This window comes from Nipponia nippon, unplaced genomic scaffold (assembly GCF_047370975.1).
Source record: "Nipponia nippon isolate SJK-2023a ecotype South Korea unplaced genomic scaffold, ASM4737097v1 scaffold_10, whole genome shotgun sequence".
NCBI lineage: Eukaryota > Metazoa > Chordata > Aves > Pelecaniformes > Threskiornithidae > Nipponia > Nipponia nippon.
In genome coordinates this window covers 22,250,266-22,275,793 of record NW_028262291.1, presented here as the reverse complement: position 1 = coordinate 22,275,793, position 25,528 = coordinate 22,250,266, and the positions used below count along the sequence as shown (strand labels likewise).

The 25,528-nt window shown below is 45.3% G+C and overlaps 2 protein-coding genes and 1 long non-coding RNA gene across 8 annotated transcripts in view; 2 read left to right on the top strand and 1 right to left on the bottom strand.

Moving 5' to 3' along the window:
* The window catches only part of PAMR1 (peptidase domain containing associated with muscle regeneration 1), a 58,365-nt gene extending 52,002 nt beyond the window's left edge, over nucleotides 1-6,363 (top strand). For both annotated transcript variants that reach the window (XM_009472846.2, XM_009472847.2), the window contains 3 exons: nucleotides 2,138-2,370; nucleotides 3,755-4,050; nucleotides 5,318-6,363. In XM_009472846.2, the coding sequence (XP_009471121.1) occupies nucleotides 2,138-2,370; nucleotides 3,755-4,050; nucleotides 5,318-5,854 (1,066 nt within the window). In that variant the 3' untranslated portion in view covers nucleotides 5,855-6,363. The remainder of the gene's footprint in view (nucleotides 1-2,137; nucleotides 2,371-3,754; nucleotides 4,051-5,317) is intronic.
* Nucleotides 1-11,078, bottom strand: LOC148057113 (uncharacterized). The gene is made up of 5 exons (XR_015701885.1): nucleotides 10,891-11,078; nucleotides 6,728-6,955; nucleotides 6,375-6,476; nucleotides 3,949-4,111; nucleotides 1-1,873 (listed from the first exon to the last, which is right to left on the bottom strand). It is a non-coding gene; the product is annotated as an uncharacterized LOC148057113 (long non-coding RNA).
* Nucleotides 10,083-25,528, top strand: part of SLC1A2 (solute carrier family 1 member 2) — a 103,397-nt gene continuing 87,951 nt past the window's right edge. Inside the window, exon 1 of one of the 5 annotated variants that reach the window (XM_087745958.1) lies at nucleotides 10,083-10,191. Coding sequence is in view for 1 of the 5 variants with exons in the window: in XM_087745955.1 (XP_087602081.1) it covers nucleotides 11,621-11,637 (17 nt within the window). In the remaining 4 variants the exon portion in view is untranslated. Of the gene's footprint in view, nucleotides 10,192-11,220; nucleotides 11,638-12,671; nucleotides 12,820-25,528 lie in introns of those variants that run through there. The other 4 variants (XM_087745959.1, XM_087745955.1, XM_087745957.1 and 1 more) reach the window with 4 other exon arrangements.

The window sequence follows — 25,528 nt, the reverse complement described above, 5'->3', positions numbered from 1 at the left end:
ATACAATATCTCAACTACAGTTTAAAGAAAAAATGTGATTGCTTTTCCCCTCCTCTCCTTTCCACTCTGTGTGTTTAGCCTGCCTGAGCAGCCATTCCTAAAACTCCACTCATAACCAAGCAATGAGAGCTGCTGGGAGTGGGAGTCTGATTAAGCACAGGTTTGCAAGCTGTTGGAGGCAGCCAGGAAGAAATGCACAGTTAGAGACGTGCAAACTACTGGACGATGCCAGAATTAGGCTTGCAAGATTACGACAGGCTATGAGAACAGTCCGAGAACAGTTCCTTGGGGCTAATGATGTGTCTTAAAATATGAACACATGCCATCTTAGTGAAGAAATGACTGGGGAAAGCACAAGGAGAGAAGAGGTTATAGCAATGTAATCCGCTCCCATTAAGTTTCACCATGCAAAGCAATATAGCACAACTGATATAAAGTTGGGTTTGGGGTGGGCATGGGGGAGAGGAGGAAGTAGAGTAGGAGGGGAGGAAGGAATGAAAGATCGGAACTTGTCTAGGCTTACCCTTCTGCTGTTTTCTTCAAATAAGCCCAATCTGAATTAGTTATGCTGCAATGTTCAGGTTCATTTTTGTCCAAGTAGTAATTTCTCATTTCAGGGTTTTTTTTTTCAGTACATGATTCATTTATTTTTAGATGCAGTGCAAGAACTGTCCTCATCGTTAGTCTTAAGAACAGCCATACCAGGTCAGAATAAAGGTGCAGCTCAAGCCATATCCTCTCTCTGGCAATGGCCAACAGCAGATGCCTAGAGAAGACTTTAGGAACAAGGCAAGCACGTACTTCCCAAATACTCTCCCACTCTCCAGCTCTGTGATGTATGATTGTAGAGATGGCCCTGAGAAGCCATCAGGAGGCTTTAGTAGCCATCACGGGATTTTTCTTGCTTAAATTCCTCAAGTCACTTTTGAACTCAGGTCTTTTTATGCTACATGCTTCAGGTATTAACACCAGCTGTATGAGAGCACATACATGCCCCCACCTCCATAGCACCATGGTGGCATCTCATGTTCATGGACTGTTTTTATCCCTTGAAGTAGGATCTCCATTTCATAGATTAATAGTGAGGCAAAGTGTGGATTATGCAGTATTGCAAGGTCACAGGTGAGTAGGGAATGGGGCCCTGGCAGTCTAAGCATGACCTCAACAGCTCTCATCCTTCTTCCAAAATACAAGAAACTTGCCATTGCTCTTGTTCTTAATAACTTTGCTTTCCTTGAGTGCTGCTATGTATCGCCTCACAGATTCTATATGACGGAGGCAGTCCGTGTCTTGCTGTGATCAAAAATAGAATTACCATGTGAAAAAAACATTCTTATGGCTTTTCTGGATGCAGCAGTACCAGAAACCTCATGGCAAATTAATTTCCTGCTGAATTTTTCAGATGTAAATAGTTTTTTTCTGTAGATATGTGCTTTTAAGCATTAGAACAAAGGACATGTTCTAACTGATGGAAGATTTAAGTATGACTGTAGTCAAGCTTATGGTCCATATCTAGGCTGGTGCATATATTTGTTTTTTTAATTATGTGCCATGTTTCAGCTAATCAGTACAATTTCTAAATGGAAGCTTAGTGATTATTGCAATTATGAAATCTCTGTGGTGAGGCAATTATCTCTGTTAATTGTTAAATCAGGCAACTTTATCAACATGATTTAATCTGAATCGATTCCTAATACTGCCTATTAAAATGTTCACTAGAGAAAAGATGTGCCTAACTCCTCTCTAGTGAGAATTAATTATGGCAATGCGAAATTCCAGTGTAATTTCTTTATTTAAAAACATGGTATCTCAGTCTTTTTGTGAATGGCAAAAGCTGTTCCACGTTCAGAGGCAACTGGTTGCAATCCAGAAACTGTAAAATGAAAAAAAAAGAGACACACATAGAAAATTTATAAAAATAAGTGTATTTATATATGTGTACATATATATGTAAATAAAATAGGTGGGATGTAAATGGGAGTATTGCTAAACTATTTTGGAATGATATTTTTGCCTTATTCTTTCACAAGCAAACTTCATGTGCTTTGAAATTATACTTAACACAGCTGGTGATAAAGCTATGGTAATGATCGCTTTTATAATATTGTTACCTTGTGTTCTTTGTGCCTTGAAACAGGGAAACACCTTTGCATCAACTTTACTCATCTGCGTTCACCAAGCAAAAGCTTGAAATCTATCCAACCAAGAAGCCAGCACTGCCCTTTGGAGACCTGCCCCCAGGGTACCAGCATCTGCACACTCAGCTTCAGTATGAGTGCATTTCTCCTTTCTACCGCCGCCTGGGTAGCAGCAGGAGGACTTGTCTGAAGACAGGAAAATGGAGTGGGAGAGCCCCTGTGTGTATTCCAAGTGAGTCTCCAAGGGAAAAAAAATGCACACATCTCTGGGTGGATGGGGGAACAGGATGTGTGTTCATCTTAGATAATTAGGGAGTCACAGCAGTGTAGGCTGCCTCTGCTTCCAGCTGGGAGATAGGAGCAATAAAGCTTGGAGGATATATGGCTCTTTTTAACCACCAGTAGAATTTGTGCAGTTGATGGTAAAGGGATCATGCTTTCAGCACTGTAATTTGCCATCAATTTTTCTACTTTTATTGAGCAAGAAGTGTAGTGAGTTTCTCTCCTGATTTGAAAATGTTTTCCTACTATGACTTCATGTTTTTTCCTATATTATTTACTGCAAATGTAATTTTTCTTTTCTACTTTGGCACACAGCTGACAAAAACATCAAAGTTTAAGCAATAGAATGGAGAGTCTGCATTTTAAAGAGGCTCTTCCTTTAATATACCCTGCTAAGGAAGGGTTCATTTTGCAAAGTGTAAGTCCAGATCAAAACTTTTTCAGAGCCAGTGCACAGAGTAAGTTAGCGTACAAATATCACAAGATATTGGGTACAACCCACTACTGACATCAGGCAAACTGTGAAAAGTAGATCCTAACATCAAGCAAATTTTTAGACTTCTTGTTTGTGGTTTTGTGTTGAGATCATCTCATGTACTGAAAAGTATTTCATTCAGTCCTTTTCACTATGGGCATGCACACACTATATCGCAGGAAAAAAAATGTCCTAAGGGAGACTAAAAACTGTGACCAAATGATGTAACTCTTTCAACCGAAGTAAACCTTTCCTAATACAGGAGATTCTACCCCAGGTCTGAGCCCGGGTAGTATATTCCTAGAAAAGTGCAGAGCTTTTTCTTTTCCCCAGGATGGCTGTTGATTTATATGCATTTCCTTCAAGGTTCTTCTTGCAAGACACGTCTGTTCTCATAGGCATGAATTCATCTGTGCTAAGGTCAGTTCTAGGAGAGGATCTCACAATTGCTCTGTGACTGGCTAGGGTGAGTTTTAGTGCATGGATGGCTCTGTGGTGTTTTATTATAAGCAAGAATCAGGGGCGTTCTTTCCATTTCTTTATGCAGTCATCTCATTATAGTGCAGCTTGATAAAGTTGCATGAAAATTCACCTGCTCAAGTGCTAAATCCACATTCCTACTTCAGCCAGGAATTCAGATAATAATGGAAAAACTGAAAGTGCTTTTTTAAAAGTATATAAAATACTCTTATATTATAATTTTGCAGGTTGGAGACAGAGGTTAATTAGAAAGCTGGCCCTCATGCTAACCACTGCAGTTTGGTTTCTTTTGGCACATCCTAAGCAGGAATCAAGAGTGATATTCAGATTCTTTGGTGGGGAAAAGGCATTACCTCATTCTTGGTTGATGTTTCCTCAGTCTGTGGAAAAGCAGAAAACATCACCCTTCAGAAGACAGTGACCTCTACCAGGTGGCCCTGGCAAGCAGCAATCTATCGGACAGCCAACGGGGTGAAGGAGAACAGTCTCCGGAAAGGGGCCTGGATCCTTATCTGCAGTGGGGCTCTGGTGAACGAGCGCACCGTGGTGGTGGCAGCTCACTGTGTCACTGACCTGGGCAAGACCATCGTGCTCAAGACAGCAGAGCTCAAAGTGGTTCTGGGGAAATTCTACAGAGACGATGACAGGGATGAAAAGACCATCCAGAACCTGCGGGTGAGTAAGTCTGCTGGGAGTGGAAAATGATGAGCACAGACAGATGCTGATCATGTCCGTCCTGTATGGGGAGAAAAAGGTTATCCTTTGAGCAATATATTGGTTTACACACTGTTCTTTGCAATGCATATCTAGAGACTCAACTGACAGACCTGTCATGGCACAAGGAGGGCACATACTCTAGTTCATTAAATTCCCCTGAGACTGTCCAACTCATATGTTCACCCCCTAACACAGATCACTAAGAAAATAGCTCAGGTTCCATGGGCCATAATGTCTTGATTGATATTGCCAGAAAAAAAGTAGAAAAGATGCCAGCTACTGTCAAAAGTGATTAGCATAATTTATGAAACACTTGTGCTCTAGATCCTGGTTTGACGCCATGAGTGCATTTCACATCTCAGCCCCAAGGCTGTACAGCTCTAAACTCAAAAGAAGTTTATGTCTGACTCCAGCTCCAAAAATAGCACCTCAGGCTCACCAGAGTGGTTTGTTTTTTTCAAGCAGAACTAGAAAGGCTGAAGTAAAAATGAGGAGAAATACAGCAATTTTGGCTGTGTGTGTCTCTTTTTCTGGAGTGGGGGGGTATGTGAGTTAATTAATGGATTTTATCCAAGAAATCATAGTTAATTTGATTCTCCCCCCCCCCCTTCAGTTTCTTTCTCTAATTGCAGCCTTTTCAGACTTTTCCTGTAAGGAAATATTTTTTACAACATTTCCTTATAGGAATCCTATCCATTCTTTAGTGTTTCATCAAGGTAACTAGCAGTAAAGGTTTGGCCCCAACATTATGTAATGTATTGCTAATATTCTTTTTTGGTGGGAACATGGTTGAAATTGAATAAGAAGATAACATTGTAATTGAAAGCCCCCCCCCCCCCCTTCAAATTCTACAGGCATGGCAGGATGGCAGGTAAAATCTTTTAAGTAAACAGTGGAAAAACTTGATCTGCACATTAATTCTCCATTTTACTGAAAATGTCCTTGACTGCTTTTCATTAGGAAGAGTTTCATGCAATAAAAACTGTCCTGAAAAGCCAAAAAAATAAAAACTGTCCTGAAAGCAAAAAAAAAGTCATAAGATGCTTGATCTCTTTGCATGTTTCTCATTTGAGTGAACACTATGGTGAAAGAACAGTTTGGGAGTGGAGGGTAGAGGAGAAGTATGCAAAATAAACTAACATGTATTATAGTAGTATGGAAAAAGTGCTGCAGACTTTCCATTGCTGTTAACTCTACAATTCTTCCTCCTCTGTTTCCTCCCCAGATTTCTGCCATCATAGTGCATCCCAATTATGACCCTATATTACTCGATTCTGACATAGCTATCATAAAACTTTTGGACAAAGCCAGAATCAGCAGTCGTGTTCAACCCATTTGCTTGTCATCGTCTCATGACTTGACTTCATCCACAGAGGATTTAAAAATAATGGTTACTGGCTGGAAGGTATTGGCTGACATTAAAGATCCAGGATACAAGAATGACACAATCCGCATGGGGGCTGTTCGGATGGTGGATTCACTGTTGTGTGAGCAACAGTATGAGGATAATGGGATACAAGTCAGCATCACTGACAGCATGTTCTGTGCCAAACAAGACCACACAGCCTTTTCTAATATCTGCCCTGCTGAGACTGGTGGGATTGCAGCCATAACTTTGCCAGGAAAAGCATCTCCTGAGCTAAGGTGGCACCTGATGGGATTAGTGAGCTGGGGTTATGATAAAAGTTGCAGCCTAGAACTCTACAGTGGCTACACCAAAGCTCTTCCCTTCAAAGACTGGATTGAGAAGAACCTGAAATAAAAAGCTGTGTCTGGAAATGGCATTTTATAACTATCATAATATCTCTCTCAGTCTCTGCTGTTTTAGGCTTCTCATCCCAGTGATGAGCCACGTCTGGGATAAGGTTAAGGCAGACAGCCTGGTAATTTGTCCTAGGATCAGATGTTCCACGAGGCTACTTTTACTTAACCCATGACAAAGGGTCTTAGTGCATGAGAAGTTTTGTCATATTTTGCCTGTCTCCCCTGGTGGGAGATGATGCTCTGCTCCTGAGTCTGACATACAGAAACAGGACAGCAAATTCTGACTGAAATTAATCTGTAGTGTGGAGTCCCCTAGAGAAATCGACGGCAAGCCTCTCCCAAAGATCTGTATGACTGAGCAGATTAGACGGCTGGAAAGAGTAGCCTGAATTCGTTACGATGGATGAGCTTGTTACAGTATGTGCTGTCTGTATTGCCATAGTACAATGTAATCTTTTTCCCTCCCAAGTACTTTACACATTTAAATAAACCATGGTTTGTTTTTTTAACCTACATACCCATGTCTGACATTATTTAGATTCCTTGTTGCTTTATCTGTGTCATACTCCAGGGACCTTGTCTGTTTGCATGTGACTCTCACTTGGGACTCTTCAGGCACACTGAAAGGCAGAATTAGCCCAAAATTCAATTACTACATAAATAACAAGATTTTTTTTTTCTTAATAAATCCAGTGCAGCTATTGTTGCACATGAACCATTGCAATGAAACATACAGGGGAGTTCTCTCCCACCTTGTATTCTGAACAGATGAAAACCTGAAACATACTTTGAAAAACATTTTTCCATGTGGATTATTTCAAAGACCTATGAAGACTTCAGGAAAACTTCTGGGTTCCATCAGTTCACATACCTTTGTGGCAAAACAACTCCTCTGTAGCTCTTCAGGGTGAAGAATAATGTCCAGGTCTCACACTTAGCAGAGGCTTTTCTTGACTGGACTGTTTGACATCGAAGTGTAACATTCTCCCATTGGGCATGTTGTCCAGTGGAGAGACTTCGGTCTCCTCATGGTCCTTAATCACTGCTCTCTCACTAAATCATTCTCTATTCAGTTGTGGCTAAAGACTGGAGATGAGGCCTAGAAAAAGTTGGGGAGGAGGGACAGGGGAATGTCTCCTGTCAGTAATGACTCCTGGATAAGTCATATATGACACCCTGGAATTCGTAGGACCTCCAAATTATTACAGTGCCCAAACCAGCTCACAGCAGTAGTTGCATGTGAAGGCTGGGGATCTGATGAAAGGATTTGGTACTCTCAGCAGACTGGACTCAGATTCTGAAGCCATGTTCTGCCTAGTCAATTGCATGGCTATGGCAATTGTAAGCTAACAAGTCTGATTTCAGCTCTGGTTCTCTGATGCTGTGAAATCTTGTTAAGAGTTTCTTAGCATTCAGTAGTTTCCACCTACTTTTGAATCTGAAAATTGTTGCTAAGAGGGCAATTAGTATCAGAGGTCATTCCATGTAATTTATTTTTTGCTTTCCTGGGCAGAAAGACTTAGAAAGAACTAGAAAGAATGTGTTATGGTTTTGCACTTTTCTTATTTTCACTGGCAATAGGACCAGGTGATTTTGCTTGAATCAAAAAGTTTAAGGGCTACAACCAAAGTATATTGCTTCTCTTTATCTTTTTTGCCTGTCTCCTCCTGCCAGGAGATTATGCTTGGCTGACAAACTGCATGGCAACAACAGCAACAAAAATTCTGAATTAAATGTGAAAAATAAGACGTATTTCATTCCTCTGCTGGGAGGAACATGTGCCAGTGAATGTGTGGTACTCCTCCACTGACAGAAGGGGTTAGAGGAAATTAGGTGACAGTTTTGGAGAAGGGCAAACTTGCAGAAAGTCAACATGTGTTTCTTCCTAACACTGTCGACAAAGAATGAAATGAGAAAGGAATAGAATTGTTTATTGGAGCCTGGCTTGCCCAGTCAGAGCTCTTCCATTATTACATTAAATGAAAATCTCTACACTCTAATGGTAAGAGAAATTCTCTTCTAAAACAGATATCATAAAGGTCTGTGAGCTGGTTCTTTTCTCAGTTATGACACCGTGACTGCATTGCTCTCCATAGCATTATTGTTCTCCACTGCTACAACGAAGAAAGAAGAGGCCCTAAATGTTTTTTTCTCCCTCTAGGATTTGTTCAGTAGAGAACTAGGCAGTGCAGACAGATCAGCAGAAGGCTGCGTTAATTCCAGCTTTAGCCCTCACTCTTCTCCTATTACTAAAGATCAGCCATGCCTAGTATTTACTGATTCTCTAACTCCTCAGTGTTGAATCCCGTCCCCATTTGGCTTCAAATGACTTACAGGTGTGGCAATGAATAGCTGAAAGTTTCTGGGCTTGGGCAGCAACAACATAGCTGTTCACTGGCCATATATTACACAAAAGTATATTCTGGAAGAGAAACTTGAAGGAATTCATGGAATGAAAATCACAGGAGGAGGTTGCTACAGCTGTGCATGCACAGCAGAATTAAACCTCCCTTTTTTTACAGTCATGATGCTCTTCAAAGAAAACAGAGGCAAGAAAATGGCCAGGCTTCTCTCAACCCCAGGATTCAGATTTTAGCATAGTCCTTTATAGAAAGAGGAATTAGCTGTAGCATTTGGTTCTACTTCCGCACCTCAGTGATATTTGAATCCTAGATTAAATTCTGGCTAATCTCTAAATGCAAACATAATGTTTTATTTCTATTGTTATATGTATTCACATGTACAGGTGGGCAGTCATATCAGCCTATCCAAGCACCTGTACCATGCCTAGTATTCGCAGGAATTACAAATCAGCTTGTCCATCCTGTCTTGCAGGCGGACCCACAGTAATTCCATACTTGCAGCCTGAGCAGAACAGGGGTTAACATCTAATGCCAGTAATGAGGAAAAATAGGGGATGAATGTTTGAAAAAAACAACCTGGGAGCTGGAATCACTAATCCCTTTGATAGCTGGGATCTATTTTTAAGATGCAAAACTATTTCAAACATCTCTTTCTAAACAGGTGAGGATCTATGCCATCTGTTGGAGAAAGGGTGTGAAATAGCACAACATGGATAGCAACACATCTTCCTTCAGAGGAGAAGAGCTGTGCATTCTGGAAAGGCTGTAAAGATATTGCTATGAAAAAAAAAGAGAGCAAAACAGTCTCTGCATTCTTACTCACTCCAATGGATTTATACTTCTCCCTTTGTATGTTTTTGGGGCTGGGGGTGCATTAAATCACTTCCAAAAGCCAAGGTGCTTAGCTGAAAAATAGCACTGTAAGGATATTGACATACTGAAGTACATGCTCTTCTCAGACATACCTCCAGTGACTCTAATGGAATTGCCCTAGTAACTTGTTTCCCTTGAAAAACCTAAGTCCAATGGTAAGATTACAAGAAAAAATGTGTATTTGATTAGGACTAGGGAAAGCATACTAAGCTGCATCCTGCCATTTTTAAGGACACGTACTGGAATCGGCTCAGTTGCGGGGAGAGTGTCCCGGGGAAGCCGGAGTGGTGGGCAGGGTTGGGCAGCCTTTGCTTGGCTGTGCATCCCCTGCAGCCTCACAGCTCCTTACCGTGGCAGGGAGCTTCCTGCATGGTTGCTGGCTTCCTGTGCCACCTCCTTGGTGCCGAGGGAAGAGGCTATGGCAGAAATGTTTGTCCTCTGTGGAATGGGACATCAGGTTCGTCAGACTTGGATGCAAAGACAGCACCGAGGTTGGCAGGCAGAGCCTCAGCTGGGGGAAACTGAAGCAAAGGTGCATGGCAGTGTCTTGACATTGCATGAGTGTCCTGTGCCCCAGCGCAAGAGCGGAATGGGACAAGAATGGGACCAAATGGGACAAGAACTTCCTGCCCTACGCTGCAAATGTGGCCCACCTGCAGCTTGCAGGCCAGGCAGTGGACTGCCAGGCCAGCCTGTGGCTGGTAGCAGAATCTGGAAAATTCCAACATAAACGGTGCTGCGGTTCCCAAGAGTGATGAGGTGAGGAGGAGTCGCGCTAGGACATCCATCTGCTCTCCGGTGAGTCAAGCTGCTGTGGGTGCCCGTCCAGCCCTCCCTGCTCTGGCGAGGGGCCTGCCAGTGCGCCAGAGTGGCCCGGGCCGGGGCCGGGCCGTTTCCCGGCCGTGGCCTCCCGCCCGCGTTCGCGGCGGCTCCTGCCCCAGCAGCTGCCGTGAGCACCGCCCTGCGGCCCCGCCGGCAGGAGGCCCCGCCCGCACCTCAGCCTCCCCCGGCCCCCGGGACCGCCACGCCGCGGCCACGCCAAGCGCCTACCGGCGGGGCGGGGCGGCGCTGAGGGGCGCGGCGGCGGCGGGCGGTGCAGGTAGGGACGCGGCGCGGGGTGGACCCGGGCCCGGGCGCGGGGCGCGCAGAGGGCGCGGGGAGGCGCTGCGGCCACGCGCGCGACGGCGGCCTCTTCCCGGGGCCGCGGCGGCGCGGGGCTGGGCCAGGCCCGGCGCACCCGGGCTCTGCTCCGCGGTCAGGCTGAGCCTGCGGGGACGCCGCTGCCGGGCCTCGGTGCCCCGGCCGGTGTCCGGCCGCGCCGGCAGGTGGGGCCTCCGCCGCGGCGCCGACCCCGCCTTGCCGGCAGGCGGCAGCACCGCCCCGCGCCATCGCCAGGCCGGGCCGGGGCCCCGCGCACTCGGTGCGACCGCCCCGCGCCTTGCTCGTCCCGGAGGGCGGGCGGCCCCGCTCGCCGCCCGCTAGGGCCCTTTCGGTCCTGCCGCGGCCGGCAGCCAGCCCCGGACCGCCCCGGCGAGACAGGACGGCTCTCGCGAAGGGCTGAACGCGCCGGGCCCGGCGAGGGGTAGCCGCCCAGTGCCGTGCCGGGCCCTGCGGCCTCGGGAGGCTGCCGCCGCAGCGCGGCGGGGCAGGTGCTTCGGCTGCGGGGGGCGCGGCCCGGCAGGCGGGGAGACGGCGGCGTGCGCCTCAGCCGGGCCGGCCGCGGGACTCGTCTCCCGCCGGAGTGCTGGGCAGCTCGCCAGGGTACATGAGGAGAATGAGGTGGCAGCCGGACACTCACGGGGTGTGTGTGGGGAATTCGCTCCTTCCTGTCGCTCCCGGCCGGCTCCCCGCAGTCCCGGCGGGGCCTCTCGGCCTGCCCCGGGGAGGCGGTGGCGGTCCGCGGCGAGCGGGGAAGGTCGCGGTCGGCGGCGCCCGGCCCTCCCCCTGCGAGGGGCTCGTCGTCGTCGTCGTCGCCGCCGCCGCCGGCGCCGCCGCCCCCCCCCCCCCCCGCTTCTGTCAAGGAGCGGTTGGGGGGATTTATAGGAGTAACAACGGCTCGTGATGTCAGCCCGTGCCTAAAATAGAGAGGGATAGACTGCAAATCCACGGCTCGAGGGCTAAAACCTTCCAATCCAGCCTCAGCCAACACCGCGCCGATGTGAAGTCACCCCCACCTCTCGCACACGCACACACACACACGCACCCCACGGCGAGGGGGGGGCGCCGGGGATCGCAGCCCAGGTGCCAGCGCCTCCTCGCCCCGCTGGCCACTGCTGGGCGGCCGCGGGGCAGCAGCGCCGGTCCCCGGGGCACGGAGAGCCCTCGCTGGGGCGGCGGCGGCGGGGTGGGGGCGAACCGAGGAGCGGAGCTGCCGGATCCTCGCCCTGCGGAGCCCCCAGGATTCCAAGGAATTGCGTGCTCCTTCCCAGACGCGAGCGAGGGTTATCCCAAAGAGTCAACCTCCTTCGCGCTCTACTGTCCAAAATAATTCCTTGGACTCTTGAGAAGACAGGGGGGCTATCGGGACCATGGCATCGACAGAAGGGTGAGGGGGACCGTCTCTTGGGAGGGAGGAACGGGAGAATGAGGCGGGGGGGGATCTGGCATTGTGCTTTTGGTAACAGTTTCCTGTCATCTGCTTCATTGTTAATCCTTGCCCCTTGCCATTTCCTAACGGAATAATTAGGGAGCAAGAGGAAACGAGAAGCAGACGAACCCCATTTAGGAGAGGGAGAGAGAGAGGGGAAAAAAGAATTTCAAATATGAGCCACTGGAAGGGTTTTGCTTTTCCTCCCATCATTTCTTTATTTAACCCCTGGAGGGCAGATCAAGCTTAAACCACCTGCCTGAAAGAAGAGTCCAAGTGAAAGGTTAACTCAGAGATGGAGCAGGGAGCAGCCTCATAAATATAATAATAATAATAATAATAATAATAATAATAATAATAATAATAATAATAATAATAATAATATCAAAAAGAATCGAGGAGCTGTGTGTCCGCCCCCCCCCCTTTAAAAAGGCAACAAACAAATCCAACTTCTTGAGGAGTTTTGCAATTTTGCAGTTTTTTGCCAAATGTATTACAGTGCTAGCAAGAGAAATGCTGGAAAGGGTGAAGGGTTATACAAGAGGCTTTAAAGACAAGCAAATGCAGTTCAGCCCTGGTAGCGTTCCTTGGAAGGAAACCTTTCTCCCTACCCATGACAGGACTGTGAGGATCAGCCGCTTCGTTGCTCTGATGGGGCTGGGGGTTTGTTTGGTTTACAGAGTAATTGTAGTAGGAAAGAAAAGAAAATGTTTCTTTGATGTCTGGTTGCCCTCTTAGAATACTAGCTAGTATTAGACTGCATCTGGTGCGAGCCTCCCCTTTATCCCTGGATGTTGTCAGGTTGTATCAGCATGATCTGCTCTGGATAGGACTCTCTGAGGACAGGGTGGAAAAGGAAGCTCTGTTTATATTGCTTTTCTGTCTCTCAGGCTGAAAGACTTGCTGAGCTGATTTAAATAACCTGACACATGTCTGGGAGGGTGTGCACACAAGTGTCCTGTTACCTGGACAAAGGAAGGAACTGCCTCTCTGCGGAGTGGCCCCTGAGCAGTTGGCTTAGAAGGAGTGGAAGGTTAGAAAGTATTAGCTTTGGTTGCTTTAGGAAAAGGACAATCCCCCAGGTCTGACAGAGGGCAAATCTGTTGGGCTCTTCTGGCTCTTCATGGGACTGTGACAGAGGTAACTAACTTACCGTTTCCTACTGCCTTGCCTTCGTGGGGAACTTCTGCTCCAAATTTGTACATTCCTGTTTTGGTAGCAGCCTGGCAGTTTAATCTGCCCTGTAGCATTTCTTCTGACAATGAAATCACTTAACTAGATACTGTCAACAAATAATTGGCGCCATGAGGAAGAAGCTCGGAGATGGAAGAACCAGCATACATCCGTAGGGTTGCAGCTCTGTCTTCTCTGTCTCTTCTGTATCCTTGGACTACCCCAACTTTGACTCTGCTCTGGATGCTCCAGTCACCTGCTGTTTTCATTCCCACATAAGGCAGCTGTAGAGGTGTATGCTTGTTTTGGACCAGTGGGGGAATGTGGGATCTGTTGTGCAGGGATTTAATATGAGGAGACATGACAAGAGGTGGCTGTGTTAGAGGGATTTGTCAACTTTGGATGAAAGGAGGTTTTAAATGCGTGTAGAAAGAGAGGTGCTTTTAAAAGAAATTGGCTGAACAGGTGGGCTAAAAAAGATCAGAGCGCCAGAAACAGAAAGGCTTCAATAGATGCATGCTTTTGGTTTCTGTACTGGACAGAGCTAAATTGTCAAGGTGAGAAAGGAAACAAAAAGTTTAGGCTTTGCTTTCAAACTTTTTAGGAAACTTACCTAGACTAAGACAAGCTGAAACTGTTTATTTGGTATGATTCAACTAGCACTCAGCAATAGCTGAAGGAGGTGTGGAAAACAAGTTGAGTGGGAAACATTTCACTTGTCAATCGCTTTTTACCAGTAAGAACCTCTTCCAAAACTGAATTGTCATCTTTCCCTCCCCTCAGGTAAAAAGCTGAGGATGGAGATAAGCTTTACACTCTGCCATAAAGGTCAGCAAACTTAGGCACCATAAGAATCATCAGGGAAAGTAAATACTGACCAGACCTTGTTCAAGAAAGGCTTTCCACCAGCACAGGCACAGTGGGAAAAAATGTAGTAGAAAGTGCCCACTGCTGCAAGCAGAGCAGTGTATCTCAGGCACACACAGGTACATGGAGAAAGACCTGCTGGAGGTGGGGACAAACTGTATGCACTCCAGGTTTATGTTTGGTGGCTCTTGGGATGTTCAGATAGATACGTTAGCTGAGATCTGAAGTATATAAAGGCTTTATTTTGTTGTGATAGAACTACTCCAACCACAGTCATTTTTGCAGTGTGTTATTTCTCCTCTAACAGGGGAGCTTACATAAAATCTCCAAAGTGGGGATGTCAGGGGATACTTGGCGAACAACAAAAGGCCCTGATATATACACAGAGGAAGGCAAATCTGTATTCCATTGTTAAAAAGTAGTGGTTGCTTAGAGCAGGATTTGCTAGGAAAGATTTCCTTGTCTGCGCCTTTCCAGTCATTATTTTTTTCTTTCAATGTCTTATTTGGTTATATGGAAATTTGCTGCCCAAATCTTTCTGTTCTAAGAGGATGGTGGACCACGGGAAACTTCAATCAGTTGAAAATGAGAAAGGAAATGTCCCCCAACATGACAAAATCAGACTCGTGTCCTCTGGGTCTACCTTGCTATAGTTCCAGCTAGCAGGACTTTGGCTTACTGTTAAATACACTGTCTGTATCTTGACTGTTAAGTCTTCTGTTCACAAAATACCCTGATATAGATCTCATTACCAAGATGGATTTTTGGTGTTTAGCTGGTGCTGAAAATGGCAAATAGCTAGTTCAAGGAGAAAGGGCTAGAACCAAGTATTGATACTGCTCAGGGTTGCTTATTTTTATGTTCTCTGTTTAAATGTATTCTGCTGGGCATGACTGCAGACAGGGTGCTCCTGGGAGAAGTGTCCTGATCTATGCCTTTCATCGCCTTTCGTGAGTCCTTAGTGTGGTTCAAAGATCCAGCGACATTAGTTCATATTCACAGATTGTGGTGTCTGGCATAGGGCTTAGTATGTGGTAGGTTGAACCTATGGAGTCTTACGGTAGCAGAGCATTTAAGCATTTCCTTTGCTTTTACAGGGTCTGAGAGCACCTAAAGGTTAAATGAGATTGACTCTGATCCAATTGATGCCCATGCTTGCCTTCAGACCTTTGAGCAAAGTCCTGAACACCTTGCTTCACATGGTTTTGTTATGGCTCTCATCTCTCTCTTTAGTGTTACTTTTTCAAAAGGGAAAGAATGCAATACCTTGCTACTGTTTTTTTAAAGAAAACCTTATTTGTATCACCTAGAGATAGGTTTTAAGATGTTAAATCAGCATGCAACTTTGTAACTCAGATATTAAACCTTGAGTGTTTAAATGACTTGTTTTATTTTACCTATTCGAGTGATGCTGATTTAGATACTCTAAAAATCTAGAGACACGTTTGTATTTTGTATACCTTTGAAGAGTAGGAGTTTCAGGTGTGACATTTGGGTTTGGGTTGGTTCTTTCAAGAATATAGCCACTAGGAGACACTATCACTGCATCTATAGTGGTAAATTAAACAGAGGCAGAGCAGGTGCCTGAGCTGGGAGCTCTCTGTGTGCAGGTGAGCCTCAGAGCAGTTGCGCCGTGGCTTTTGCCAGGCAGCCCTCTCCCAGTTCACGGGCATGGTTAGGGAGTCGGCGTGGGCCAGTGGCCATTCCCAGTGGGCAGTTTGGATGTGATCACCATATTTTGGAGAGTTTAAATAATACTGATGTGGGCTCTTCCATTTCTGTTGGTCTCAGTGCTAGAGAACATTCCCAGGGCAGGTTTACGAAAAGAAGAGGGATGTTACCCTTGCGGATATATGGCACACAGTTAACAGGCAAGTCTATGTGTGTGTGTACGTGTGTGCACCCTGCTACAAAATAAATCTAGTGAAGTGGTACACTGAAACATTATTATGTTTGAAAATACCAAAGTGTCTGGGTAGTTGCTTAGCGTTGTGATTTGATTAGTGAAATAGTTTTAAGTGCTTCACAATTTTATGTACACTTAATATAAATGGTATTTATGTAATATGAAATGGCATGGATGCAGAGCTCCCATTCTGTTCAGAGTAGCAGATATACTGCGTGCAAGCTACAGAGACTCCTGTCTTGATATTTGACTTTATCAAAATACCTCACTTAACAGGAAAAACCAACCAACCAAACAAAAAACCCCAGCTGTGGTCCATTCCTCCTCTCCAAACTTGATTGTGCCTACATTCTTCTTCTCTAGGTACTCTCTTATCTTCATCCCACGCTTCACTGTCTCTGAAGCTACAGTTTCACCGTCATGAATATGGTTTGTCTGTTCTACCTGATCACCAAACAGTACAAGTTTGATCCAGATCAGGGAGTGTATGATTTGATTTGTCCAAAATTAGCCATAGCATATAGTATGGAACTTACACAGGTTTTATACTGGCTGTAGAAAGATGATTATTAGTCAGTTCAACATAAAGTTAATGCAGGAGGCACAAATAATAAATAACTTACCTGGCATCAAGCCCTGTGGATGCAAGTTAACCTGTCAACATTTTTTGAATAAATTTGAACCTTAAGAATTAATTTATTATACAGGATTAGTGTTTTAGTCATATGGCTGTGCTGGTTTTGGATCTTAGCGTAGGAATCCTAAAGCCATTTGCTGCATTGTCAAGACAAAGCCTGAAAGGGAGATTGCCAACATACATTATACGCCTAGCCCAGAGACAATGGGACGCACCTAGGTGAGTCAGAAAAACTAGCTTTGCATTTCATGGTAGGGTTCAGGCACCTACATAGGAAAGTGGGTTTTCAGGATCTGCCACAATATGTACAACAAGCACACCCACAGATTGCTTGTCATCTGAGTTTTTACTCTGTAATTTACCCACAAAATTCCTCTAAATGGAAACTTGATGAAAAGTGCTGGCACAAATGTTTAGATACTTCAGAGGATGAAATCCTCCAAGTGCTCTCACTGTTATTTTTATGCAGGATTTGGACAGCACTGGCTTAGGATGGAGATCTTTTACCCTATGCTCTTTCTCAGACATTTTGTGGGACAGATGGAGTGGATGTAACCTACTAATTAGACATATCAGCTGTGGCTCTGACCTCATTTCACTGTTGTCAATTGCAAATCTCTCATCGATTTCAATAAAATAGAATTAGGCTCCTCAGAAGATAACTCATGTTCCTTAAAACTAATCTGATGACACGATAGTTCTCAAGGCCCCAACCTTCAGTTTGACCTTGAACTACACTTTCAAAAAGAAGTTGTCACCTAGCCATTAACTCCATTTTTCTACATATCCAGATCCTTAAATAGGCACACAAGGATTGAAATGCTTCTTATAAAGTCTACAGGGGCTTATTTATTCTGAACTTTTTGAAAAAAGCAGGTTGTAGTATTGCATTAGATATACAAAGGCTAAAGGGAGATAGTGCTTCTTTAAAAAATGGCTAAAGTTTTCAAAAGTCTTGCCTTACCATAGCTTTCTGTGAGATAAATAAACACATATGTATACCCTCCTCCATGAACATACATGCAGATGTATACGTACAAGTGCACTAAAAGCTTAGCATACAAAGCAGTACTGTATTTCTGTACTAGAAAATTACTGCATTTACTTTTTCTTCTTTGTCTTCCTGTTGCCCCTTGATCTACAGGCTATCTCAATCAAGATCCCTAATAACTGTAAATTTATGAGCAGTGTTTAAAGGGTCACAGTTTTTCAGTTAAAAAAGGCTGTCATTAAAACTCCATCCTGTCCTGTTTCACCTGCGTAGCAGTGTCGTTAGCATGAGGGTTTCTTCTTGGTGTACATGACAGTGGGAGCACTGGGGCTGTGTACGTGGGGCGGCGCGGAGCCCACACTAACCCTAGCCTGCAGTGCCAAGCTATCTCTGCAAAGAGTTGTCTTCATAGAGGAGCAAGCTGTGTGCTTGGGAGGGGTGTGGAGAGAAGGCACAGTGCTGACAAGTGAGCCTTCGTCTTTGGTACATTCTCATGTAATACCTTTTCATTTTCTGTATGATTTAATTCCCTTCCCCAGCCCAATGTTTTGCAATACCTGCTATTTAGAACAATTAATTGTATGAGTTCTTGAAAACACTGGCTGGATCTGTCAAATCCATCATCTCTGTTATTGTCCATCTGCTAATGAAAACGCTCTTGCCAATTCATTACAATATTTCACACTTCTAGCCTCCAGCTCATTAGTTTAAAATGCTATTTCCAGAGGCATACAAGCAATAAAAATAAGTGTGCTTTTATATATTTAATCCTATTTCTACATTAATTTCAAAGCCTATCAGTGTACTTAAAACTTTTAAGACAATAGCTACAATACATGTCTCAGTGCTTGGGAAAGATAACAGACTAGGTTTAAAGATCATCATATTTTCTAACTTTGATCTAGAACATATTTGATCTTGTGTAAGCAATTCCAAATTGGGGATCCTTACAAGGCAGAACAAAAAAGAACCAAGGCATAAAAGAATTAAGGAACACTCCTGCTGATTATAGGCATCTTTAGGAGAACGGCGTGAAATTCACAAAAATGCAGTATTTCAGGTTCACTGACATCTGAGAAATCAAATTCATTGAAATGTTTTAAAGAAAAGAAGGTGGAAGGGGAATTTAAAAATGAAAAACATTTAATTTTTACTTTTCAAAAATAAATGCTTAGTTTCAGCCCAGACATTTTCATTTCAAGCCTATTCTTCAGTTCAAGAAAAGGTCAGTGAAAAAAGGAAGACTAAAATGAAATGGTAGGGGCTCCAATGCAAAGGAAAACACGGCGTATTTAAGGAAACATTCTGGGTTGACTAAAACAATATTTGTCTTTTTTTGTGTTTGTTTTTTTTTAATTTTTGCTGACAAACTCAAAACATATCTTTTTTAGTGTGACTGTGACTGATCTATTTCTTGACTTTTTAAAAATATGAACACCAAGTCAGTAATCAGTAATTTTTCCAGGCTGCTTTCTGCTCTCTAGCCTTTTTTATTATTTTCTTAACACATGAGTGAAACTCTGGGCTATTCCTGTAGGCATTTAAATTTCTATAGAATCATAGAATAGTTTGGGTTGGAAGGGACCTTTAAAGGTCATCTAGTCCAACCCACCCCTGCAATGAGCCGGTACATCTTCAACTAGATCAGAGCCCTGTCCAACCTGACCTTAAACACTTCCAGGGATGGCGCATCCACAGCTTCTCTGGACAACCTGTTCCAGTGCCTCACCACCCTCATAGTAAAGAACTTCTTCCTTGTATTGAACCTAAATCTACCCTCTTTCAGTTTAAAGCCATTACCCCTTGTCCTATCACCACAGGCCCTGCTAAAAAGTTTGTCCCCATCTTTCTTGTAAGACCTGTTGAAGTATTGAAAGGCTGCAATAAGGTATTCCTGGAGCCTTCTTTTCTCCAGAATAAACAACCCCAACTCTCTCAGCCTTTCTGCATAGGATAGTGTTCGATCCCTCTGATCATTTTGTGGCCTGCCTCTGGACCCGCTCGAATAGGTCGATGTCTTTCCTGTACGGAGGACTCCAGAGCTGGACGCAGTACTCCAGGTGGGGTCTCACCAGAGCAGAGTAGAGGGGCAGAATCACCTCCCTCGACCTGCTGGCCACGCTTCTTTTGATGCAGCCCAGGATACGGTTGGCTCTCTGGGCTGCAAGAGCACATTGTTGGCTCATGTCCAGCTTTTCATCTGTTAGTACCCCTAAGTCCTTCTTGGCAGGGCTGCAGTCAATCCCTTCATCCCCCAGCCTGTATTGACACCAGGGGTTGCCCTGACCCAGGTGTAGGACCTTGCACTTGGCCTTGTTGAACCTCATGAGGTTCACATGAGCCCACTTCTTGAGCTTGTCCAGGTCCCTCTGGATGGCATCCCATCCCTGAGACATGTCAACTGCACCACTCACCTTGGTGTCACCTGCAAACTTGCTGAGGGTGCACTTGGTCCCACTGTCTGTGTCACTGATGAAGATATTAAACAGTACTGGTCCCAATATGGACCCCTGAGGGACACCACTCATGACTGATCTCTATCCGGATGTTGAGCTGTTGACCACTACCCTCTGGCTGTGACCATCCAACCAATTCCTCATCCACCTAACAGTCCACCCATCAAATCCCTGTCTCTCCAATTCAGAGAAGGATGTTGTGGGGGACTGTTGTCAAAGGTCTTACAGGAGTCCAGATGGATGACATCTGTAGCTCTTCCCTTGTCCACTGATGTAGTCACTCCATCATAGAAGGCCACTAGGTTGGTCAAGCAAGATTTCCCCTTGGTGAAGCCATGCTGGCTGTCTCGAATCACCTCCCTGTCCTCCACGTGCCTTAGCATAGCTTCTAGGAGGATCTGTTCCATCATCTTCCCAGGCACAGAGGTGAGGCTGACAGGTCGGTAGTTCCCAGGGTCCTCTCTTCTACCCTTTTAAAAATGGGTGCAATGTTTCCCTTTTTCCAGTCGCCAGGGACTTCACCTGACTGTTGTGACTTTTCAAATATCATGGAGAGTGGCTTGGCAACTACATCAGCTTATTCCCTCAGGACTCTGGGATGCGTCTCATCAGGTCCCATAGATTTATGTATGTTCAGGTTCCTCAGGTGGTTTTGAACCTGATCTTTTCTTACAGTGGGAGGGACTTTGCTTCCCTGGTCCCTGTGTTGTGGTCCATCCACCCGAAAGGTGTGCGAAGAGAGGTTGCCAGTGAAGACTGAGGCAAAAAGTTGTTGAGTACCTCAGCCTTCTCCTCATCTGTTGTTACCAGTTTGGCAGTCTTGCTCATCAGGGGGGGTATGCTTTCTTTGACCTTCCTTTTCTGGCTGACATACCTGTAGAAGCCCTTCTTATTATTCTTTGCATCCCTTGCCAAGTTCAGCTCCAGCCGTGCCTTGGCCTTCCTGACCCCATCCCTACACAACCGGGCAGCGTCCCTGTACTCTTCCCAGGATACCTGTCCCTGCTTCCAGTGCCTGTGCATTTCCTTCTTGTCCTTTAGTTTGACTGAGCAGGTCTTGACTCATCCATGCTGGTCTCTACCCTTCCTTTCCTGATATCTTAACACCTGGGGATCAAGAGCTCTTGCACTTTAAGTGTCCTTAAAGATCTGCCAGCTCTGTTCTGCTCCCTTGTCCCTGAGGGCAGCTTCCCAGGGGGTCCTATTGACTAATTCCTTAAACAGCTGGAATTTTGCTTTCCTGAAATTCAGGGTCCTGACTTTACTCTTCGCCTGACCCATATCCCTCAGGACTGCGAACTCCACCAGTGCGTGATCACTGCAGCCCAGGCTGCCTCCAGTCTTGACATCACTGATTATCTCACTTGCATTGCTGACCAACAGGTCCAGTATCTCATCCCCTCTGGTAGGGCTGTCTATTACCTGGCCTAAGAAGTTATCCTCAATGCATTCCAGGAATCTCCTGGATTGCTTACAGCTTGCTGTGCTACTTTTCTAGCAGATATTGGGGTGGTTGAAGTGCCCCAGCAGGACGAGAGCCTGCGAGCATGATGCCTTCTGTAGCTGGAGTAAGAAGGCTTTGTCAATAGGCTCCCCTTGATCGGGTGGTGTGTAGTAGACGCCAAGCACAAGGTTCCCTTTGCTGCCTCAGTCTTTAATTCTTACCCATAAGCTTTCAACTCATTTGTGGCTATTCTTCAGAGACAGCTCTTCCAGTCTGTCCATTTCTTGAGGTAGAGGGCAACCCCTCCACTCCTCCTTCCTTGTCTGTCCCTTTTGAACAGCTTGTAGTCATCGATAGCTGCCCTCCAGTCATGGGATTCGTCCCGCCCAGTTTTAGTAATGGCAACTAGGTTGTAGCTTTCTAGCAGCGTGGTGGCTTCCAACTTCTCCTGTTTGTTGCCCATGCTGTGTGCGTTGGTGTAGAGGCAGCTGGGCTGTCAGCTGGGTCACCTTCTTAGAGGAACACCCCGTGATTCCTTTGAGGTATTTCACTTCTGTTTCCCTGTTGGCTCCTATTACCTCAGGAGCCCCTGGCTTATCTCTGTAAGACTTCAGGTGTGCTCCAGTGTAGCCAGCACACCTCAGAGCAGCAGGCTGAGGGCCCTCGCTAGCTACCTGATCCCTCTAACCTCGGCATGTCATCCCACAGCTTGTCATGGGCAAGCCTGATATTATCCCCCTCCCCCTTCAAGTCTCATTTAATGCTCTGTCAATGAGCCCTACTAGCTCATGAACAACGACCCTCTTTCCCCGTTGAGAAAGGCGAATCCCATCTGATGCCAGCAAGCCTGGTGCCGTGTAGGCCATCCCATTATCTAAAACCCAAAATTGTGGTGGTGACACCAGCCACGGAGCCATGTATTAATCGACTGGGTGTGTCTGTTTCTTCCAATGTCACTGCCTGCAACTGGAAGGAGAGAGGAAAAAACAACCTCTGCTCCAGATTCCCTTACCAACCATCCCAAGGCCCTGAAGTCTCTTTTGATTGCCCTTGGACTATGTGTTGCAGCTTCATCACCACCCACGTGGAAGAGCACTAGTGGGTAATAGTCCAAGAGCCGTACCAGGCTAGCAAGTTTCCTAGTGATGTCCTTAACCAGGGCCCCAAGGAGGCAGCAGACTTCCCTAAGGAGGATCTGTCCGGCATATTGGACCCTCTGTTCCCCTCAGAAGAGAGCTGCCTACAACTGTAATATACATTATGTGTATGTATGTATATGTGTGTCTGTACACATACATACGTATGCTTCATTGCTCCATTTCTGATACTGTGTCCTTTCTTCAACAGTTTTATTTAGTAGACTTTGCTGCTGTTTCTGTCATATCGGTGCATTTTAATTCCACCTCTATCATATATTTCCACAGTAACTTTTGGCTTTCTTTTTTACCATTAGATATTGGTCTACTTCCTACACTTTCAGCCATATTTGTTTTCATTGTTTTATTTCTAGTCCTTCATGGCTTCTGTTTTGTCTTTTTTTCATAATAATTCTCTTTCCTCGTCACTAGACACTGACGATTCACCTATAGTCTCTGCGAAGACAGCCAGTTCAGAAGAGGGTTTTGCCAAGTCTCTATGTACTATTTTGTTTAGTTTGGATTAAAATGTTTCTTCTTCTCTGGCTGCATACAAAGGCATATCTGATTCTGTCTTCAGCTGGTTCACTGGTGTTGCTTCCAAAATTGCCAGGAAGTTTTCACCCTTTTCTCTGTCAATCTCAAAACCTGTTAGTGTATTTTTCGGTGTTGATTTTCACAACGGCAGGTTTGCAGTGTTGGTTTTTAGTACTGCTAACCATATATAGGCATAGGGGCTGCCTTCCTGCCTGTATTGGGTGGGCAGGATGCAACTGCCATTACCAAAGTCAAGGTCCTTGAGCTCCGTCCAGGAATTGAGCTTTTTCTTATTCTGTGATAGTTCATTATCAACTGCATCCCCAGTAAGAAGATAATGGACAGCACCTCTGAAGTAGATATTTTGGGGCAAGTTTAAATTTAATCAATTGTCCCTTCAGCATATCCAGAATAATCAGTGATGTACACAAGTGTAAAATCTATGTGAGTGAGAAGATTGTCAGTTCAGTACTAGAACACTTAGAGAGGGCAGCAGTTTAACCTGCAATCAAACTGATACTTGCCAAGAGTGTAAATGCATTAATTTATCCCTGTACATTTACCCCAGGGAAGACAGGTAAACAGGTCTAAGGGGAGCTATATCAGCTGCTAGTTCACATGTTTGTGTGAATCGAGTTAGTCTCACTTAGCCCCACTGCCAGATTTGTCCTTCAAATCTGAGAGTGACTGCACCTCTGATTTACTTGTGGCCTCCTCAAGCCATACCATGTGGTTTCCAGATGGTGGACTTAATCTCCCCTGAGGCAGGAACCCCTGGTGTTTGCCTTTCCATCCGTTTATTGTACTTTCCTCCTGTCATTTACTGTGCTAACTGCAGCAGCTGAGTTAAGTTTGGATCTTGGAGATTTGCTGTCTCATAGGGACAATGACAGAGATCACTGGTAAACAAGTCACAGGCTGGGCGCAGTTAAGCTTCTGACACGCTGCACATCATTCATAAAGGCTGTCTGGCAGGTGCTGTGCGCAGACCTGTCCATTCCTACTCCTTCGGGCAAGTGTGTCTGATGCAGCACCCTCTTAGAGGGGTTCAGTGACACCTCTGGTACATCTTTCCAACCTGGAGGAGCAACATGATAGGGGACCAGTTTAGATCCTGAAGGTGGTGCAACTGTGTTAGCCCAGCATTGTATCCAGGCTAATGACTGCCTCTTAGCCAGGCTAATTAGCTGAGTGCAGGAGAGCGCTAGTATGGATGTCCTGGGCTAGCACAGAGGCAGACATGGGTACCCTTTATGTCCCAGGTCAGGCCCATACAGAGCCTGAAAGCCTGTTTCTCAACAGTTTTCTCAGTCCAAGGAAAAAAAGATCAATGTTATTTCTTCTAGAGTATAAAAATTATGGCCAGCATTTATGATTTTTACTAACCACCAACCATCTAGAACCGTGGCTTCCTTAATCTAAAAAAAGCCAGCATATATGTAACATGTAACTGAGGATATGAGAGTGGACTAGAGGCTCTCCAGAGGTCCCTTCCAACCTTAACTGTTCTGAGATTCTGTATACCACAAATACATGTATGCAGCTGCCTCCATGTAGTACCTTCATATCTCAGTTCTTGGATACAGCTGTGATGCCATATACTGCTGGCACACCACACCGTACTATTCTACGTCCATGTTACTGATTTTTCATGAGATTGGCTTCAGGCTATGTGTACATGAATAATAGTCCAGCCCAGGAGGAACAGTTGGTCCTGATAAGTCCACGCTACACTGGTTAGTATGTGGAGAGCCTCAAGTGTGCTCCTAGAGTGCATTTCCTGGTGTAGCTTAATCCCAGAGTAATTCAGTGCATCTGCCCCAGCACAGCTCCACAATGCAAACCAGAGCATAGCAGGTGGGCATCATCAGGAAGTTCACTCCAGAAGCTCACGCTGGTTTGGACTAAATTGCTAATATAAGTTTACCCTTGGAAGGTTACTGATACTCCTCAGGTAAGTGCTCCCCACTGGGCAGGTTCCTGGCAGGCTCTTACCTCTTCTGGATACTCGTGTGTGCTGTCAGCACGGCCGCTTCTGCGGCCACAAGCTGAGATGCTGCCATGGCTTGTTGAGACATTTGTGTACGTAAGCTGCTAGTGAACAGTACTTGGCCTACTCATCATGAGGAGCACAGACTGGGGTAAAGCATAGCTGGAGGTAAACCATAGTCTCTAGTCATACAGAATATGGAGGCTGCTGTTGCAAATTCATGCCAAACATGCAGAGGGCTCTTGGCCCCATACAATGGCAGGAGCAGCATACCGAGTATGTACAGTTGTAGTACGCTTCCTTTGAGGCAGAAAGCTATCTATCTCATTAATTAAGCATCTGGTCCTTGTCTGTGTAAGAACTACTCTTGCTATAGTAACTGAGAAAAGATTTGTCCTTAAAAGTGCACATGTATATAAACACATGGCATCCCCACACACACATGCATATGGGAATTAATTAACACCTGGCTGCTATTTATGTCACAGCAATCTAGGACAGGAAGTGAAAAACAGATCAGAATCCCTCACCCAACATTTTAGGGGGACTTAGAACAGGCAGATGGCAACCTCCCATGCTGGAAACTGCCAGGAGATACTATTCCTATTGATATAAGAAGTGCCGGAGGAACCTTCACAGCTATGTAGGCCAAAAGCATTACAAAACCTGTCTCACTGTAATACCAAAGCACCTCAGTAGGAAGCTTTCCACT